Below are 20447 nucleotides of genomic sequence, written 5' to 3'. Positions count from 1 at the left end.
GTTCCTGCAGTGCATCTTGTCGACCCTGCAAAGTCCTCCTTACTAACACCTGGGGGCTAGTGCCAAAATTGGGAGAGCTGTCTCACAGACTAGTCAAGCAACAGCTTGACATAGCCATCCTCACAGAATCGTACCTGCAGATAATGTCCCAAACACCACCATCACTATCCCTGGGTATGTCCTGTCCCACCGGCAGGACAGACCCAGCAGAGGTGGCAGCACAGTGGTATACAGTTAGGAGTCCACAAGATCAACTCTGGACCCCATGAAGTCTCATGGCATCAGGTCAAATATGGGCAAGGAAATCTCCTGCTGATTACCACGTACCACCCTCCCTCAACTGGTGAATCAGTACTCCTCCATGTTGAACACCACTTGGAGGAAGCACTGAGAGTGGCAAGGGTGCAGAATGTACTCTTGGTGGGGGGCTTAAATGTCTATCACCAAGAGTGGCTCGGTAGCACCACTACTGACTGAGCTGGCCAAGTCTTAAAGGACTGTGTCTGCAGCAAGTGGTGAGGGAACCAACAAGAGGGAAAAACATACTTGGCCTCATCCTCACCAACCTGCCTGCCGCAGATGCATCTGTCCACGATAGTATCGGTAGGAGTGACCATTGCGCAGTCATTGTGGAGATGAAGTCCTGACTTCACGTTGAGGATCCCCTCCATCATGTTGTGTGGCACTACCACTGTGCTAAATGGGATAGATTTCGAACAGATCTAGCAACTCAAGACTGGGCATCCATGAGGCGCTGTGGGCCATCAGCAGCAGCAGAATTGTAGTCGAATAGAATCGGTAACCTCATGGCCCGGTATATCCCCCACTCTACCATTACCATCAAGCTAGGTGATCAACCCTGGTTCAATGAAGAGTGCAGGAGGGCAATGCAGGAGCAGCACCAGACATAACTAAAAATGAGGTGTCAACCTGGTGAAGCTACAACGCAGGACTACTTGCGTACCAAACAGCATAAGCAGCAAATGATAGACAGCTAAGCAATCCCACAACCAATGGACCAGATCTAAGCCCTGCAGTCCTGCCACATCCAGTCATGAATGGTGGTGGAAAATTAAACAACTCCCTGGAGGAGGAGGCACCACAAATATCCCCATCCTGAATGATGGGGGAGCCCAGCACATCAGTGCAAAAGATGAGGCTGAAGCATTTGCTACAACCTTCAGCCAGAAATGCCGAGTGGATGATCCATCTCAGCCTCCTCTGGAGGATTCCAGCATCACAGATGCCAGTCTTCAGCCAATTCGATTCACTCCTCGTGATATCAAGAAACGGCTGAAGGCACTGGATAATGCAAAGGCTATGGACCCTGACAATTTTCCGGCAATAGTACTGAAGACTTGTGCTCCAGAACTTGCTGTGCCCCTAGCCAAGCTGTTCCAGTACAGCTACAACACTGGCATCTACCCGGCTATGTGGAAAATTGCCCAGGTATGTCCTGTACACAAAAAGCAGGACAAATCCAACCTGGCCAATTACCACCCTGTCAGTCCACTATCAATCATCAGTAAAGTAATGGAAGGGGTCATCAATCGTGCTATCAGGCGGCACTTGCTTGGCAATAACCTGCTCACTGACACTCAGTTTTGGTTCTGCCAGGGCCACTCAGCTCCTGACCTCATTACAACCTTGGTTCAAATATGGACAAAAGAGCTGAACTGCAGAAGTGAGTTGAGAGTGACTGCCCTTGACAGTGTAGCATCAAGGAGCCCCAGCAAAACTGGAGTCAATGGGAATCAGGGGAAAACTCTCCGCTATTTGGAGTCATACCCAGCACAAAGGAAGATGGTTGTGGTTTTTGGAGGTCAGTCATCTCAGCTCCAGGACATCACTGCAGGAGTTCCTCAGGGTAGTGTCCTCGGCCCAACCATCTTCAGCTGCTTCATCAATGACCTTCCTTCCATCATAAGGTCAGAAATGGGGATGTTTGCTGATGATTGCACATTGTTCAGCACCATTCGCGACTCCTCAGATACTGAAGCAGTTCATGTCCAAATGCAGCAAGACCTGGACAATATCCAGACTTGGGCTGACAAGTGGCAAGTAACATTCGCGTCACACAAGTATCAGGCAATGACCATCTCCAACAAGGGAGAATCTAACCATCGCCCCTTGATGGTCAATGGCATTACCATCATTGAATCCCCCCACGATCAACATCCTGGGGGTTACCATTGACCAGAAACTGAACTGGACTAAACATATAAATACTGTGGCTGCAAGAGCAGGTCAGAGGCTAGGAATCCTGCAACGAGTAACTCACCTCCTGACTCCCAAAGCCTGTCCACCATCTACAAGGCACAAGTCAGGAGTGTGATGGAATACTCCCCACTTGCCTGGATGAGTGCAGCTCCTACAACACTCAAGAAGCTGGATACGGCCAGGACAAAGCAACCTGCTTGATTGGCACCACATCCACAAACATTCACTCCCTCCACCACCAATGCACAGTAGCAGCAGTGTGTACCATTTACAAGATGCACTGCAGGAATTCACCAAGGCTCCTTAGACAGCACCTTCCAAACCCATGACCACTACCATCTAGAAGGACAAGAGCATCAGATATATGGGAACACCATCACCTGGAAGTTCCCCTCCAAGTCACTCACCATCCTGACTTGTAAACATATCACCGTTCCTTCACTGTCACTAGGTCAAAATCCTGGAACTCCCTCCCTAACAGCACTGTGGGTGTACCTACACCACATGGACTGCAGCGGTTCAAGAAGTCAGCTCCTGGGCTTCTCTGCCACCTTCTCAAGGGCAACTAGGGACGCCCACATCCCGTGAAAGAGTAAAAGAAAAAGATGGTCATTGCCTGGCACTTATGTGGTGCGAATGTTACTTGCCAGTTGTCAGCCCAAGCCTGGATATTGACCAGGTCTTGCTGCATTTTGACATGGACTGCTTCAGTATCAGGAGTTGTGAACGGTGCTGAACATTGTGCAATCATCAGCGAACATCCCTACTTCTGACCTTGTGATGGAAGGAAGGTCATTGATGAAGCAGCTGAAGATGGTTGGGCCGAGGACACTACCCTGAGGAACTTCTGCAGTGATGTCCTGGAACTGAGATGGTTACCTTCAAGAACCACAACCAGCTTCCTTTGTGCTAGGTGTGATTCCAACCAGCGGATAGTTTTCCCCCTGATTCCCACTGACTCCAGTTTTGCTAGGGCTCCTTGATGCCACACTCGATCAAATGCTGCCTTGATGTCAAGGGCAGTCACACCTACCTCACCCCTTGGGTTCCTATCATAGAATTGATGGTAAAAACTCAAACCATTGCCCTTCAAGATCCTGTCCCCTCCATTTCTAGCCCCTTGTGTATCCCTGAATTCCATCACCATCCATTAGTGGCCATGCCTTCAATCTACCGAGGTTCTAAGCTCTGGATTTCCCTCCCAAACTGCCTCTCTAACCCCACTCCTTTTAAAATATTTCTTTAAAGCTATTTTTTTGACCAAACTTTTAATTCGCTGCGCTAATGTCTCTTTATGTGGCTCAGTGTCAAATTTTGTTTTATACCGTGCCCGTGAAACATTGCGGGATGATTCACTACAGTAAAGGTGCTATATAAATGCAAGTTATTGTTCCAATGTGTGAAACGCTTGCGTTTTTTTTTTGGGTTTCAGGAAGTTAGCAGTGATGCGAATGCAGAGAAGTTGAGCGCAAAGTATGGAGCAAAGGTGTCTCTGACCAACAAAGCGTTGTTTACTCTGTTGAATAATTGTGGACCAAACTATACCGAACAATGGGAAGTTCCAGTACATGTGAAAACCATCTGTGATGAAGGTATACCTTTTCAACATTTTCCAGTTGGACGATGGTTATGTATTGCTTTTTCATTCTTTTGAGTATTATTTTTAACAGATGAGATTGTGTAACATTCATGTTCATTAGGTACTGGTCGTGTAAGATTGTTGTCCTTGTTTTGAAACCATGCATTGACCTTTAAACATTAGATCTCAAAGAGTATAAACCAAAGCATACTGGTTATTGTGCTTAGAATTCCTTTGGAGCCTTTAGTGTGTGTTTGGTAAAGCTGTCTGCATTTATCACACTCTGCCCAGCCCTCTGAGTATTTCTGACATTGGAATGGATAAGCTTTGTATGCTAACATCCTGCATTTTTGTCACCTACCAACAACAAGTACTAATATTTCTATAGAGTCTAACAAAATAAAATGTCTCTCGGCACTTCAAAAGTGCATTATAAAACACAATATGACAAAGAGATATTAGATCAGATGATCGCGAGCTTAGTCAAAGAGCTAGTTTATAAGGAGTGTCTCAAAGGTGGAAGCTGTGGTGGAGAGGTTTAGGGAGGGAATTCCAGAGCTTGGGGCCAGTAACTGAAGGCACGGCCCCCGATGGTGGAGCGATGAAAATTGGGAATGTTCAACATGTCAGAATTAGAAGAGCTGTTACGGATTGGAGAGAGAGAGAAATGGAACTTTTTTATTCTCTCCCCTGTCCGTCCGTAAGCAGAGGTGTTTTTGAATTATTTTTAAAATAGACTGTGCTGTGTTTCCCAAAAGCTCAGTTTATGTGATTTAATTTTAAGTAACTCATGGCAAACTTGCATTATGATTAACTCAGGAGGTTAGTTTATTCACACAGTAAAACCCAGGGGAGGAGTGTTTGCAAAGGCCTGCGTGCACGCGCACACACACACACACACACACACACACACGCACGCACGCACACACAGTAAGGGGGTGTAGAGAAAAATGAAGTTTTACAACTATGGATAGTAACAGTAAAAGAACAAGAGAAATGAATCTTAGTTCATGTGATTTATCAGAGTCCAGTGAGGAGTTCTTTCATGTAGGAGCTTGAGTTCAGCTGGCTGAAGACTGGAGTTGCAGAGTTCCCTTTACAGTTGGTGCTGACACTGCAAGATAAAGTTGATATGCAGAGACTGGGTCAGTTCTGTTGGTCATAAAACCATAGAAAAGTTACAGCACAGAAGGAGGCCATTCAGCCCATCTTGTCCATGCCAGCCCGAGGACACCCAGGTGCCCTTTCTAATCCCACCTTCCTGCACCCGGCCCATAGCCCTGCAGCTTACAGCACTTAAGGTGCAGATCCAGGTACTTTTTAAAAGAGTTTAGAGTTTCTGCCTCTACCACCAACTTGGGCAGCGAATTCCAGACACTCGCTACCCTCTGCGTAAAAAAGTTCTTCCTCATGTCCCCCCTACACCTTCTGCCACTTATCTTGAATCTATGCCCCCTGGTTCTAGAATTCTCCACCAAGGGAAACAGTTTTATCCTGTCCACTCTATCTATTCCCCTCATAATTTTGTACACCTCAATCAAGTCACCTCTCAGCCTTTTTTGTTCTAAGGAAAATAACCCCAACCTATCCAATCTCTCCTCATAGCTACACTTTTCTAACCCTGGCAACATTCTTGTAAACCTCCTCTGCCCTCTCTCCAGAGCTATTATGTCCTTCCTGTAATGTGGTGGTCAGAACTGCACACAATGCTCCAGTTGTGGCCTCACCAGTGTTTTATACAATTCCAACATTATATCCTTACTTTTATATTCTATACCTCTGCCAATGAAGGAGAGCATTCCATATGCCTTCTTTACAACCTTGTCTACTTGAACTGCTGCCTTCAGGGACCTGTGTACTTGTACGCCAAGATCTCTCACTTCATCTACCCCTCTTAGTATATTCCCATTTATTGTGTAATCCCTGTAACTGTTTGACCTCCCTAAATGTATGACCTCACACTTCTCATGGTAGGAAATCTTCCAGCAGAGACAAGCTTTGAAGAGCAGCCTATTGTTCAGCCTGGAGCCCTGCTTCTTGGTCCTCACGGGTTGGATGTTAAACTGCAGACCCCTTGTGAGGCCAGAGGTGTAAAGTTAAAATTGTCCAAAAGGTCATAGGCTTGGGTCATGTGATGTCACCCATTGATGAGTTAATTGTAGCTTAACAATCAGTATCTGTGCTTCTGGCCAGAATCCATTGTCCCCCCCTTATGAGAAAGAGAGAGACACGAGACGAGGTAACTATCAGCATCCCTTCAGTTATAACGAGTTTCGACCTCCTCTGTACTTCCTCTGCTTTTGTTGATTATGAGGGCCCTGTACAATGAGGTTTTGTTCTTGTAACTGCTGTTGGAACTTTCCAGAAACTGCGGTCAATCTTGTGGTCAGGTGACCTGTGGCAGTCATCTTGTGGCCCTGCAAAGGTTAATTTTAAAAATAGCAAAAAGGAGTAGAATTATACGGTTTTGATTTCTTTCTTGTCTCATGGGCATGATAGAGGGAATATATCTGAGGGTTGTGAGGCTGGTGGCGATTACAGAGATAGTGAGGGAGGAGACCTTGCAAACAAGGATGAGAATTTTAAAATCAAAATGTTACTTTACCAGCACATTGAGCGCAGGGCTGATAGAGAATGGGACTTGCTGTGAGTTAAGGCACAGACAGCAGAGTATCCTGGTATACTATGTTAGAGGAAGTACACCTGAATAGTTGCCTCGTGGAATGAGTGACGAAAGTGAGTGGACAGATGTTTCATTTGCCCAGAAAGACGCCAGGGTCAGGGCTGCTGGAAGTGTGAACCAGCTTGTCTTGGAGGTAGAGCAGGGAGGGAGGGGGGAAAGACATGTTTGGTGTTGGGCTCATGTTGCAAGATGCATAGTTCAGAGAGCCAGCACAGACAGAACAGGCCACATGGCTTTCTCCTGTGCTGCATGATTCTATTCTACACTGTAGCTTCAAGTTTATTTACGCGGGTTTATGTAGAAAAACCCATCAACTGAATTGTTTATGAGAAATGAGCATTAAAGCTTCATCGGTTACAGTACAGAAATTGAAGAATTGAGTCATTGTCTCGCAAGTTCAAGTTAAAAAGGAAAATTGGTAGTTTCTGTGTGGTTACACGCAGAAGAAATTCAATGCAGCTTAAAAATAGATCTTCAATTTTAAAATGAAATAATGAGGAAGATTGCAGACTTATCAGTTCTGAACCCAGCACAATTTTATAAGTTTATTTCTGTGACTGTACACGAATGTGCATTGCCATCACTGCCATTGAACCTATAAAAATACTTGCCCAAACTTTCCAGTCGGGTCGATGCTGGGGGCATTGACGCTGCCGATAAAGATTTCTGTGACCCGATCCTTTTTCGATTTTTCAGCCGTATGTTCTGGTCCCGGTTGAAGCATCGAAGGGTTGGTGCAGCCTCTCCAGTGCATTTCTCTGTCTATAATTTGTATCTCTGTATATCTGTGTCCCTCTCTTGTCTGAATATGTTTGTACGTCTCTCTGCATCTCTCTGTATAGATGTGTCTCAGTGTCTGTCTCTCCCTCTCTCTCTCTGTTTCTCTCTCATGACAGTGTGGAAAGGGTTTGTTCTGGCTTTACGGTGTAGAGTTAATGATGGTGTTGCAGTCTTATGTTTGTGGCGTGTGCTGAAATCACGGCTGCTGTGCTCAATGTTTTAATTTGAGAGTTCCGTCCCTGAACTTTCCAAAAAATAAGTTGTAATCTCAGAATCGAAAACTTGGATGATAATTTTAGTGGTTGCCAACAGCTTACTAGCATCGCAGTACCCGGCGGGGAGCTGAGATCGTTTATGCTTTGACCATTAACCCTGGAAGTTAATTCCGCAGCCTCACAACTGTGTGTTTAAAGATGTTTTCCTGCCTTCCATTATAAACCTTTAACAGTTAACCTTTAAATGTCTGTATAATGTACAGTGTATTGATAATATAGTTTTACAGAGTATTACAATGATCTAGAATGTTGTGATGTAATTTTATGTGGCACATTGTACCATACAACCCACTAAATGATATTCTTGGAAACCTTGTTAATAACCTGGCCTCCTTGTAGTCTTAACAATTTTGGTATGGAACCTGTTTTGGGAGTGAATTTCTGAGAGAGATTCTGGTCATAAAGTTGTGTTTATTTCAGGGTCCACTCAGCAATTTTACACATTAATCGATAGGCTTGATATACATTGTCAAAGGAAGTAGCGTTGAGGGTTAAGAGGAGGGCAGCAGGTGTGGGGTGGCAGTGGGTTCTGGATGCATCTATAGCAGCGTAAGAAATAGGGGCAGGAATAGGCCATTCGGCCCCTCGAGCCTGCTCCGACATTGAATAAGATCATGGCTGATCTGATCAGGGTCTCAACTCTACTTTCCTGCCTGCCGCCAACATTGCCCCCGCTCTCTTGTTAATCTAAAACCTGTCTAACTCAGCCGTGATTATATTCAATGACCCAGCCTCCACTGCTCTCTGTGGTGGGGAATTCCGAAGACGAACAACCCTCTGAGAGAAGAAAATCCTGCTCGTCTCGGTCTTAAATGGGAGGCCCCTTTACTTAAAACTGTACCCCCTGGTTCTACATTCCCCCATGAGAGGAAACGCCCTCCCAGCATTTACCCTGTCAAGCCCCCTCACAATCGTGTGTGTTTCAATAAGATCACCTCACATTCTTCTAAACTCCAATCTGCTCAACATTTCCTTATGAGACAACCCCTTTGTCGACCTGGTGACCTTGTCAGAATTGCCTCTAAAGTGAGTATATCCCTTCTTCAATAAAGAGACCAAAACTGTACACGGTCCAATAGGTGTAGTCTCACCAGCAGCCCTGTACAGTTGTAGCAAGACTTTATACCCCATGCTCCTTGCAATAAAAGCCAGCATTCCATTTACCTTCCCAATTACTTGCTGTACCTGCATACTACCGTTGTTTTTCATGTCTGAGGACCCCCAGATCCCTCTACACTGCTGCATTCTGCATTTTCTCTCTATTCAAATGATATTTTGCTTTTCTATTCTATTCCATCTCCTGTAGGGTTCATTAGTACGTCTTTATGAGCACTCTTTAACGCAGTTCTGTAACAAATGGACACAAACATGTCAAGCCCTTCACTGTGACATGTTCGCAAGTTGAGCTATTATCCTTTGGCCATTGGGTGGTGCTGGGATTGTTTCCTTGACCCTGTGTAACGCTGAGGGTTTATTTTCTTATCATCGGCATAATTTGTTGCAGAAAGTCAGCCAGCAGATTCTACCGACCGTCTGTTAGACTCGCTCTTGTGTGATGAGGGTTTTTTTTTAAAGTATTTTGTGTGGGAAGTTGTTGAAAATACAAGCTGATAATGTGGCAGTGCGGAATACTGGGGATCTGGAACCTGAGTCAAAAGGGCAACTAACTGACTGTCTGTCTCCTTAACCAATCTGATTGAAGAATTGTGAGATTAACAGCGCAATGACTGTGAAGGAAGAATAACTCAGAGTGGATGAATTCAATGTCAAACCAAGTACAGCAAGAGAAATAAAAAGATAAAGAAAGTTTGAATCAAGAGAGAGAGAAAAAAGAAAGGTTAAAAGATGTAAAAATGTTATCTTTGCATTTCTGAAATCTCCAATAAGAGTTAAAACTGAGATTCGACGCTGGCCACATTGTTAGACAGAACTGGACAAGAATTACTTTTCTGTGGTGAGTTTAACTGATACCTACTATCCCTTTTCGGGTCGAACACCACAGACTCTGACAACTCTGAGTGAAAACATATCTTTTCATCTCCCCTCTAGATGTTTTACCAGTCTATTGGATCAAAGGCCTTTGTTAGTGACTCACTTGCCACAGGGATAGTTTTTCCCTATTTACTTTTCCGAAATTTCTTGTCATTTTCAAAGCCTCTATTAGGTTGCCCTTCAGTGTCCCTGTTCCAAGGGGAACAGCCGAACCTTTCTGACCTCCCTGCATAACTTAAGTCTCTCAATCCTGGCAACATCCTGATAAACCTCCTCTCTACCCTCACTAAGGCCTTTACATCTTCCCTGAAGTGTGGTGTCCAGAATTCTATGTAATACTCCTGCTGATCTCTCTGTTTTTATATTCCTATATTTATAAGCCCAAGTGACCCATATACATTTTCACCACCTGATCAACTTGCTGTGCCACCTTTTAAGGATTTAAGTTCCCCTCCAAGTCACACACCATCCTGACTTGGGACTATATCACCGTTCCTTCACATTTGTTGGGTCAAAATCCTGGAACTGTCTCTCTGACGGCACTGTGGGTGCACCTACGCCACATGAGCTACAGCGGTTCAAGAAGGCAGTTCACCATCACCTTCTCAAGGGCAATTAGGGATGGACAACAAATGCTGGCTTTGTCAGCGATGCTTGTATCTTAATGTAACTTAAGGTATGGAAGGATAGCTTGGCCATGTGGAATGCCCATCCTGCGGCTTGTGGTCACTTCACATGCCCCAGATGAGCACATGTGCAGGAGGTGTTACCAGCTGCAGAAACTTGGTCTCCGGGTTTCTGAACTTGAGCGGCGGCTGGAGTCTCTGTGGCACATCCACTGTGCTGAGGACTATGTGGATAACGTGTTTAGGGAGGTGGTCACACCACAGGTTAGGAGTGTGCAGGCAGAGAGATAATGGTGACCTCAGAGATCATAATCTCTGGATTGCTACCAGTGCCACGTGCCAGTGAGCGTTGAAGTAGGAGGGTTAGAGCTGGAGAGATGGTGTAGGAAGGAGGGTTGGGACCAGTACCCTTGCTGGGAGGTTTGCTAGTGCCGTTGGGGAGGTTCAAACTAGTTTGGCAGGAGGTGGGAACCTGAGGGTAGACTCAGATGGGGCAAAATCAGAAATGGTAATGGAAGGCAGAAAATCAGTGAGTGAGCCTGGAAGACAGGAAACAAAAAATAGAAAATGAAAGAGAGAGTTTGGCAGTGCTCAAGGGTGCATACTTCAATGCAAGGAGTATAGTAAATAAAGCAGATAAGCTGAGGACACAAATAGAAATGTGGCAGTATGATATCATAACTATTACAGAAACATGGCTTTAAATGGGGAACAGGAATGGCAGCTCAACATTCCTGGTTACAGAGTTTTCAGATGAGCAAGGGAGAGGGATAAAAAAGGAGGGGGTGTGGTGAATTTGGTTAGAGAAACAATTACAGCTGTGAGGAGGGATGATATGTTGGAAGGATCATCAATTGAGGCCATATGGATTGAACAAGAAAGGGAGTGCACTATAGACTTCCAAACAGTCAGAGGTAGGTAAGGCAAATATGTACACAAATCTCAGAGAAGTGCAAAAGTAGTAGGGCAATAATAGAGGGGTTTAATACCCCCAGTATTAACTGAGATAGTTTTAGTGTGAAAGGAATGAAGGAAACAGAATTCTTAAGGTGCATTCAGAACCTTCTGGTCAGTATGTAGCAAGTCCACCAAGGTCCTGGAGTTAGTTTTAGGAAATGAAACTGGGCAGATGGAAGCAGTGACAGTGGGAGAGCATTTTGGTGTTTGTGATAATTCACTTAGTTTTAACTAAGGACAAAGATAAAACAGGAGTTAAAGTCTAAATTGGGGCAAGGCCAATTTTACTAAGCTGAGGAGTGATTTAGCAAAAGTGGACTGGAGACAGTTACCTGAAGGTAAATCCGGTTCAGAGCAGTGGGAGGCAATCCTTTGATTCAAGGGATTCAGAGTAAACAGGTTCCCACAAAGAAAAAGGGTGGGATGGCCAAATCTAGAGCCCCCCCGACCCCAGAAGTCAAGGAGCTTATAGGGTAGGGTAAGATAAGATAAGGGTAAGGGAAGGAAAGCTTATGTCAGACACTAGGAACTCAATACCACAGAAAGCTGAGAGGAGTGTAGAAAGAGGAGGGGTGAAATCAAAAAGGAAATTAGGAAAGCAAAGAGAGGGCATGAAAGAATATTGGCAAGAAAAATCAAGGAGAACCAAAAGATATTTTATCAATACATTGAGGAAGAGGATAAGGAAGGAAAGAGTAGGGTCCATTAAAGACCAAAAAGGTAACCTATGTGTGGAGGCAGAGGATGTGGGTATGGTTCTTAATGAATGCTTTGTGTCCGTCTTCACAGGAGGGGGCAATGCAGACATTGGAGTTAAGGAGGAGAAGTGTGAAGTATTGGATGCACTAAACATAGGGAGAGAGGAAGTTTTAAGGGGTTAGCATCCTTGAAAGTGGATAAATCACCAGGGCCGAATGAAATATACCCCAGGCTGTTAAAAGACGCCAGGGAGGAAATTGTGGAGGGTCTGACCATCATTTTCCAATCCTCACTGGATACAGGTGAGGTGCCGGAGGATTGGAGGTCTGCTAACGTTGTAGCTTTGTTTAAAAAGGGAGTGAGGGATAGACCGAATAATTACAGGCCAGTCAGTCTGACCTCGGTGGTGGCACATTATTGGAATCAATTTTGAGGGACAGGATAAACTGTCACTTAGGCACGGATTAATCAAGGACAGTCAGTGTGGATTTGTTAAGGGAAGGTCGTGTCTGACTAACTTGATTGAATTTTTTGAGGCAGTAACAAGGTGGATTGATGAGGGTAGTGTAGTTGATATGGTTTACATGGACTTTAGCAAGGCTTTTGACAAGGTCCCATATGGCAGACTGGCTAAATAAATAAAAGCCCGCGGGATCTAGAGGAATGTAGCAAGATTGACTCCATTGCATGAAACAAAGGGTAATTGTTGATGGATGTTTTTGTGGTTGGAAGGCTGTTTCCAGTGGGCTGCCACAGGGCTCAGTACTAGGCCCCCTACTTTTTGTGGTATATATTAATGATTTGGATGTAAATGGTCAAGAAGTTTGCAGATAACACTAAAATTGGCCACATGGTTGATAGGAAAGATAATTGTTGCAGACTGCAGGAAGATATCAGCGGACTGGTCAGTTGGGCAGAAAAGTGGCAAATGGATTTCAACCCAGAGAAGTGAGAGATGATGTGATGCATTTAGGGAGGTCAAACAAAGCAAAGGATTACACAATAAATGGGAGGATACTGAGCGGTGTAGAGGAAGCAAGGGACCTTGTAGTGAATATCCACAGATCCCTAAAGGTAGCAGGACTGGTTGATAAGGTGGTTAAGAAGGCATATGGAATCCTTTCCTTTATTAGCCGAGGCACAGAATATAAGAGCAGGGAGGTTATGCTGGAACTATATAAAACAGTGGTTAGGCCACAACTTGAGTACTGTGTGCAGCGATGGTCACCTCATTACAGAAAGGATGTAATTACATTAGTGAGGGTACAGAGGAGTTTTACGAGGGTGTTGCCAGAACTGGAAAATTGCAGCACTGAGGAATGATTGGATCAGCTGGGGTTGTCTTTGGAACAGAGGAGGCTGAGGGGAGATTAGATTGAGATGTACTAAATTGTGAGGGGTGTTGATAGAGTGGATGGGAAGGGCCTATTTACATCAGCAGAGAGGTTAGTGACTAGGGGGCATAGATATCGGAAGGAGCAGGTCAGAGAGAGAGAGAGAATTGGAGGGAGCAGGTCAGAGAGAGAGAGAATCGCAGGGAGCAGGTCAGAGAGAGAGAGAATCGGAGGGAGCAGGTCAGAGAGAGAATTGGAGGGAGCAGGTCAGAGAGAGAGAATAGGAGGGAGCAGGTCAGAGAGAGAATCGGAGGGAGCAGGTCAGAGAGAGAATCGGAGGGAGCAGGTCAGAGAGAGAATCGGAGGGAGCAGGTCAGAGAGAGAATCGGAGGGAGCAGGTCAGAGAGAGAATCGGAGGGAGCAGGTCAGAGAGAGAGAGAATCGGAGGGAGCAGGTCAGAGAGAGAATCGCAGGGAGCAGGTCAGAGAGAGAGAATCGGAAGGAGCAGGTCAGAGAGAGAGAGAGGGAATCGGAGGGAGCAGGTCAGAGAGAGAATCGGAGGGAGCAGGTCAGAGAGAGAATCGGAGGGAGCAGGTCAGAGAGAGAGAGAGAGAGAATCGGAGGGAGCAGTTTGGGACATTGGTTGGGGCGTGGAAACGTGTGTTTGGAAATGAGGATTTTGCTCCTCACCAGCTCCCATCGCTATCTTTAGAGGAGGACTCGGGTCTCTTGGTATTTAGGTCAATGTTTTTTCTTCAGTTCATCAGAATCATGTGAATTAGTCACTTATCTCCTCTACTGTCAGCATTATATACTAGATTATTCTATAATATAATAGATTCTTTGACACTCTTGTTATTGAAATCTAACATTCCCTTATCACAGTGAGAAATCTCATGAGAGATTAACTGTTTTCAGAATTCCCTGCTTGAACATCTTTCGCCAACCTTGAGAAGTGAGTTCTGTTCCATGTGCTTCATTTTGCACACTTAGTCACTGATGCCTCAGACTTTAAACCCAATCATTGTGGTTTGGAGCAGGCTCTATTTTTCAATGTGCTCTCTCTCTCTCACTCTCTCTCTCTCTCTCTTCATTACTTTTTCTGTTGTTGATTCTTAGCTCTGGGAGAATTACCAGTTTGAGTTTCTCTGTAAATGTTTTCTCAGATCTGATCTAGCCCATGATGCGCTTTGAAGAATGTGTATTGTTTGGTTGGTGTGCATTGTCCTTCATGCTCACCAAGCCCTGCATGCTAACTGCACGTTGTCTGAGGGTTACCAACATTAGCTTGCGATTTAAATGTCATGTTGCTTTTGTCTTCAAAGGAAATAAGATGGTGAAAGTTGTCTTCATTGACTCGCCCCTACCAAAGAAAAACCTGACTGTGAGGGAGAAGAACCTGCTGTTTTACGAAGTTCCTCTTGACCTGTTGATGACGAAAAAATATTACATCACTGTGTCTAGCATGACGCTAGACAAACCTGAAAGATCTGACATGTTCGCGGAGAAAGTAAGATTTTGTAATCAACCATTCTGTCTGAAACTCAACATTGTCTCACAGAAACGGAAACAATGATATATGATTCTGTCTCTATTGCAAGCCCAGACTTCAGACACTTCATGTTGTGGACTCTGACATCATACTCACACCAGCTAGTTACAGGAAAGTCACAGCACAGGAGGAGACCATCAGCCCATGGTATCTGTACCGACTCTAGTCCCGCTCCCCTCTCTTTCCCTCAGCCCCTTTCGCCCCTTCAAATATTGATTCAGTTCCTTTCGAAAGCTACCACTGAACCTGCATGCTCCAACCTTTAAGGGAGTGTATCCCAGACAGGAATAATTACAGACCTTGCATCCTCATTTCTTACAGCTGTTCACTGATATTATCAATTTATTTGTTGTGATGAAAGTAACAATTGAAGTTTATTAAAGGGCATCACTCAAAGAGCTGTGAATCTTTGGAATTCTCTACCCCAGAGGGTTGTGGGTGCTCCATCGTTGAATACACTGAAGGCTGGCGTGGACAGATTGTTGGTGAATAAGGAATCAAGGGATGCGGGGAGCGGGTGGGAAAATGGAGTTGAAGCCCAAGATCAGTTGTAATCGTGTTGAATAGCGGAATGTGCTTAACTTGTGCCGATGCCTCTTATTTCTTCTCTTATTATTAATTTTGCCATACCTTTTAGTGCCATCATTCGGTTGTTTTATGAGAAGCTCTTGAATCTTCTCCGAAACCAAGCCTCATATTTCATGTTTCTCCCCAGCCATTGCCCCCTGACCATAACCTCCAGGATTTTGTTATCCGGTATGTGAAGAGTTTCCCAACAGGGGTCAACATATGGTGATAATTAGGGGTGCGATCGCACATTGGTTACGTTACTGGACTAGTGACCCCGAAACAAGTTCAAATTCCACCACAGCACTTGGGGAGTTTAACTTTAATTTGAATAGAAATTTAATTTGAATAGAAATTTAATTTGAATAGAAATTTAATTTGAATAGAAATCTGGGGAAAAAAAAGTACAATCAATAATGGTGACCGTGAAACTACTGGTTGTAAAAAATCCATCAGGATCACTGACGTCTTTAGGGAAGGAAATCTGCCAACCTTACCTGGCCTGGCCTGTATGTGACTCCAGACCCACGCCAGACACTCTTAACTGTCCTCTGAAATAGCCCAGCAAACCAACTTAGTTGTATTCAAGAAGGCAGCTCACCACCACCATCTCCAGGGCATTAGGGATGGGCAATAAATGTTGGTTGTGCCAATGATACCCACATCCCATGAATGATTTTTTAAGAAGTTCTAACCTCGTGGCATAACCAGATTCCTGACTTTTTGTTTTGCGGCAATTATTTTTTTTAAAAAATGCTCAGAATGAATTTTAATTTTTACAGCTTTATGCAGTTAAGTTTCCAATTCAAGCTCTGAACATTACTATTTGACTGAATTGCTGTATACCTTAGTTTGTTTTCATACAGCAAGGCCCCACAAACAGCAGTGAGATAAATTAGAGAATTTATTAAATAAATTAGAAAAAAACAGCTGGTCTATGCTGGGGTAAAAACAAAAAGTGCTGGAAAAACTCAGCAGGTCTGGCAGCGTCTGTGGAGAGAGAAACAGAGTTAATGTTTCGAGTCCACATGACTTCTTCAGAGCTAAAGAGAAGTGGAAATGTGATGGATTTTATACTGTTTGAGATGAGGAGAAGCAAGATAGAAGATCCAGGGATATGTAGGAGATGAGAGACTGACAAAGATGTCATGGACACAAGGCAAAGGGAGTGTTAATAGTGGTGGTAAAGACTAGAGAAGGTGCTGATAGCGCCATAAAGGTAAGATAGCAGAATGTGTTAAAACAGAACAAGTGTCGGTGCTCTGTGAAAGCACAACATAGAAACAAGTGACAGGTGGCCCTGTGGGGGCTGGGAGGTGGGTAGGGGAAAGGGAGTGAAAAGACAAATACATTTTTTAAAAATTTAAAAATTAAAATTATAAAAACAATAAAAAAGCAATTGGATTAAAGAGGGGGCAAAGATGGAGGGGAGAGTTCGTGGTCCGAACTTGTTTAAGTCCGGAAGGCTGTAAAGTACCTAATCGGAAGATGAGATGCGGTTCCTCCAGTTTGCATTGGGCTTCACTGGAACATTGCAGCAGGCCAAGGACAGATATGTGGGCATGAGAGCAGGGTGGGGTGTTGAAATGGCAAGCGATGGGCCTATGCCAGTGTTTATGTGCCACACAAGCCTCCTCCCACCCTCTCCTCATCTCACCCTACCAGCACAGCCTTCTATTCCTTTCTTCCTAGTGTATTCAATCTGGCTTCCTCTTAAATGTATCTGTTATTAACCTCAACTTGTGAATCACAAAAGGTTAGTGTGCAAGTACAGCAAGTAATTAGGAAAGCTAATAGAATGTTATCGTTTATTGTGAGGGAATTGAATACAAAAGTAGGGAGGTTATGTTTCAGTTATACAGGGCACTAGTGAGACCACATCTGGAGCACTATGTACAGTATTGGTCACCTTATTTAAGGAAGGATGTAAATGCGTTGGAAGCAGTTCAGAGAAGGTTTACCAGACTAATACCTGGAATGGGTGGATCGTCTTACGAGGTGAGGTTGGACAGACTAGGCTTGTATCCACTGGAGTTTAGAAGAGTAAGAGGTGACTCGTTTGAAACATATAAGATCCTGACAGGGTGGAAGTGGAGAGGATGTTTCCTCTTGTGGGAGAATCTAGAACTAGGGGTCACTGTTTAAAAATAAAGGGTTTTCCATTTCAGACAGAGATGGATAGATTCTTGGTAAGCAAGGGGGCGATAGGTTATCAGGGGTAGGTGGGATACAGATTTCAGGTTACTATCAGATCAGCCATGATCTCATTGAATGGTGGAGCAGGCTCGAGGGGCTGAATGGCCTACTCCCACTCCTTGTTTGGTGTTTTGGTATGTATGTAGCAAATTTCACCTTCTCACCCCTTTCTGGGTAAAGAGTTTCTCCTGAATTCCTTATTCGATTTATTAATTAGTTATTATTTAGTAATGGTCTTATATTTATGGGGCACAGTAGCATAATGTTTGTTATTGGAGGAATAATCCCTTTGCTTGGACAAATGAATCTGAGCCATGAGTTCAAATCCCACGGCGTTAAATAAACCTGGAATAAAAACCTAATCTCCGTAATGGTGACCATGAAACTACTGGACTGTTGTAAAATAAATTCATCCAGTTCATTAACGTCCTTTAGGAAAGTAAATCCTTACCTGGTCTGACCTACATGTTACTCCAGACTCACAGCAATGTGGTTGACTCTCAACTGCCCTGCGAAATGGCCTAGAAAGCCGCTTAGTTGTATTGAAGAAGGCGACTCACCAAGACCTTCTCGAGGATAATTGGAGATGGACAATTAATGCTGGGCTTGTGCGCTACACCCACAAGCCAAGTGTGGACATGACACTTGAGAGAACAACCCCGCTCAAGGTATCCCACGTGGCGCAATAATGTGCTCCCATAGGATTGAAGTCACTGCTAGCTGTTTGCTTACAAATGAAAAGTTTGCCCGAACCCCCCTTTTCATGAAGTTGGTGTGTCTTCTAATTATACAAATTGTCCCCAGTAACGGTGCCTGTTTTCCTCCCTTTAAATATAGGACTTCCGTTCCTGTGAAGACCAAAGAAGCCTCAGCACACATGAAAACAAGAACTTTGACCTTGCTACCGACTTCACTGAACTGGAAACGTTTGGATCGATTCCCCCGGCCTCAAAAAAGCCAAAGGGCGTCGATGCCTGTAAACGCACCTCGATGCCCAGCACGCCCCTATCTCCTCCTGCAACACAGGACGATAAGAAGAAGGAAGTTATGGAGGAGGAAGCAAATCCCCTGGAGATAACCAAAAAAATAATGCAGCAGAAGCGGCTTAGCTTCAGGATGTCCAAACTCAGCCATAGTGGAGAATCAAACACTGAAGAGACCACTGATTGTGAGGGGGGCTTCAAATCAGACCAGAAGATGACTGACTCTAAGAAAGAGAGAGGAAGTGAAGGAGACAGTGATGCATTGCCTGGCACAGATTCAGATGAAACGGCCTTTATTAAGGGGTTTGCTTTAGAAAGGGATGATAACTTTGTTGACAGTGACTCTGATGGCGAGCGACTGGTCATTGATACAAGTTATATGGAAAGTAACGTGAAATCAGCTCAGAGTCCAAATCAGGGGTCCATCTCAGAGAAGCTCAATCGTCAGGATCCCAAAGATATCATTCCAGATACCCCTCGATCACCATCGCCTGAACCACGCGTACCCAGCAGCCAAATACAGAGCACAACTGTCCCAAGGCGAAAAAGAAAGGCATCACAGCCCCTCTTGAAGGAGTCTGACCCAGTTGGGCAGATTATGAAAATGCAGTGTGAACTGTTAAAACCAAGTCGCAAACGTCTGATAGATCAGCCACAAATAACCCAAGAACAGAACTCGCAGCGCGTAAACCCAGCGCACGGCCAATCGCCACCTACCGCCAAGCAGAGTTCCCCGGCATTCAGGACTGTGCCCAGCTCTTGGTACATGGCAGCCCAGAACAGCACACGTAAGGACAGCGATATTCTTCATATTGGAGTTTGTCTTAAAGTATTACATATAATGTAGCATTGAGGAGGAAGGACTACATGACATTGATACTGTCTACCTGTTGGCAATTGCTAGTGATGCTGCTTTCTAAGAACAGGAAAAGTAATTGTGTAAAACACTGTAAAGTTCTTGTTGTTGTACATTGGGAGTCCAGAGACTGGAATTGGAGTGGGCTTAAGAGGGCAGAGTCATTTTATGTGCTGAAGTATTCTGCCCATGTGTTTATGTTCTGTCATTGTTATCGATTTCCAACCACAGCTGTACTATCTGAGGTTAGGTTCTGGTAAAGTACAGCTTAGGGGGTGGGTAGGATCTGGCTGTGAGTAGGGGTGGGTGCTTAGGTGCCAACCAGAAGCAGCGTGAGGGAAGATTGAGCCACTTCCCTGTTCCTCCAGCTTGCCAGTTGAAGCAGTGTTGCCAGTGCCCTGGCAGAAAACCATTGCCTGCCAACACACACAGTGACTCCCTGTACTGACACACACAGTGACTCCATGTGCTGACACACACAGTGACTCCATGTGCTGACACACACACAGTGACTCCATGTGTGACACACACAGTGACTCCATGTGCTGACACACACACAGTGACTCCATGTGTGACACACACACAGTGACTCCATGTTTGACACACACACAGTGACTCCATGTGCTGCCAACACACACAGTGACTCCATGTGTGACACACACACAGTGACTCCATGTGCTGCCAACACACACAGTGACTCCATGTGTGACACACACACAGTGACTCCATGTGCTGACACACACACAGTGACTCCATGTGCTGACACACAGTGACTCCATGTGTGACACACACAGTGACTCCATGTGCTGACACACACAGTGACTCCATGTGTGACACACACAGTGACTCCATGTGTGACACACACACAGTGACTCCCTGTGCTGACACACACAGTGACTCCATGTGTGACACACACACATTGACTCCCTGTGCTGACACACACACAGTGACTCCATGTGCTGACACACACAGTGACTCCCTGTGCTGACACACACACAGTGACTCCATGTGTGACACACACACAGTGACTCCATGTGTGACACACACACAGTGACTCCATGTGCTGACACACACACAGTGACTCCATGTGTGACACACACACAGTGACTCCCTGTGCTGACACACACAGTGACTCCATGTGTGACACA

The 20447-nt window shown here is 44.8% G+C and overlaps 1 protein-coding gene across 2 annotated transcripts in view; it reads left to right on the top strand.

The window, feature by feature from the left end:
- ice2 (interactor of little elongator complex ELL subunit 2) overlaps window positions 1-20447 on the top strand; it is a 108569-nt gene that overhangs the window by 15335 nt on the left and 72787 nt on the right. The window contains exons 7-9 of one of the 2 annotated variants that reach the window (XM_078532612.1): window positions 3653-3812; window positions 14471-14655; window positions 18298-19231. In XM_078532612.1, the coding sequence (XP_078388738.1) occupies window positions 3653-3812; window positions 14471-14655; window positions 18298-19231 (1279 nt within the window). The remainder of the gene's footprint in view (window positions 1-3652; window positions 3813-14470; window positions 14656-18297; window positions 19232-20447) is intronic. The other variant, XM_078532611.1, reaches the window with a different exon arrangement.

Source organism: Cetorhinus maximus, chromosome 30, assembly GCF_964194155.1.
Source record: "Cetorhinus maximus chromosome 30, sCetMax3.hap1.1, whole genome shotgun sequence".
Classification (NCBI taxonomy): domain Eukaryota; kingdom Metazoa; phylum Chordata; class Chondrichthyes; order Lamniformes; family Cetorhinidae; genus Cetorhinus; species Cetorhinus maximus.
This window is presented reverse-complemented; position numbering and strand designations above follow the sequence as displayed.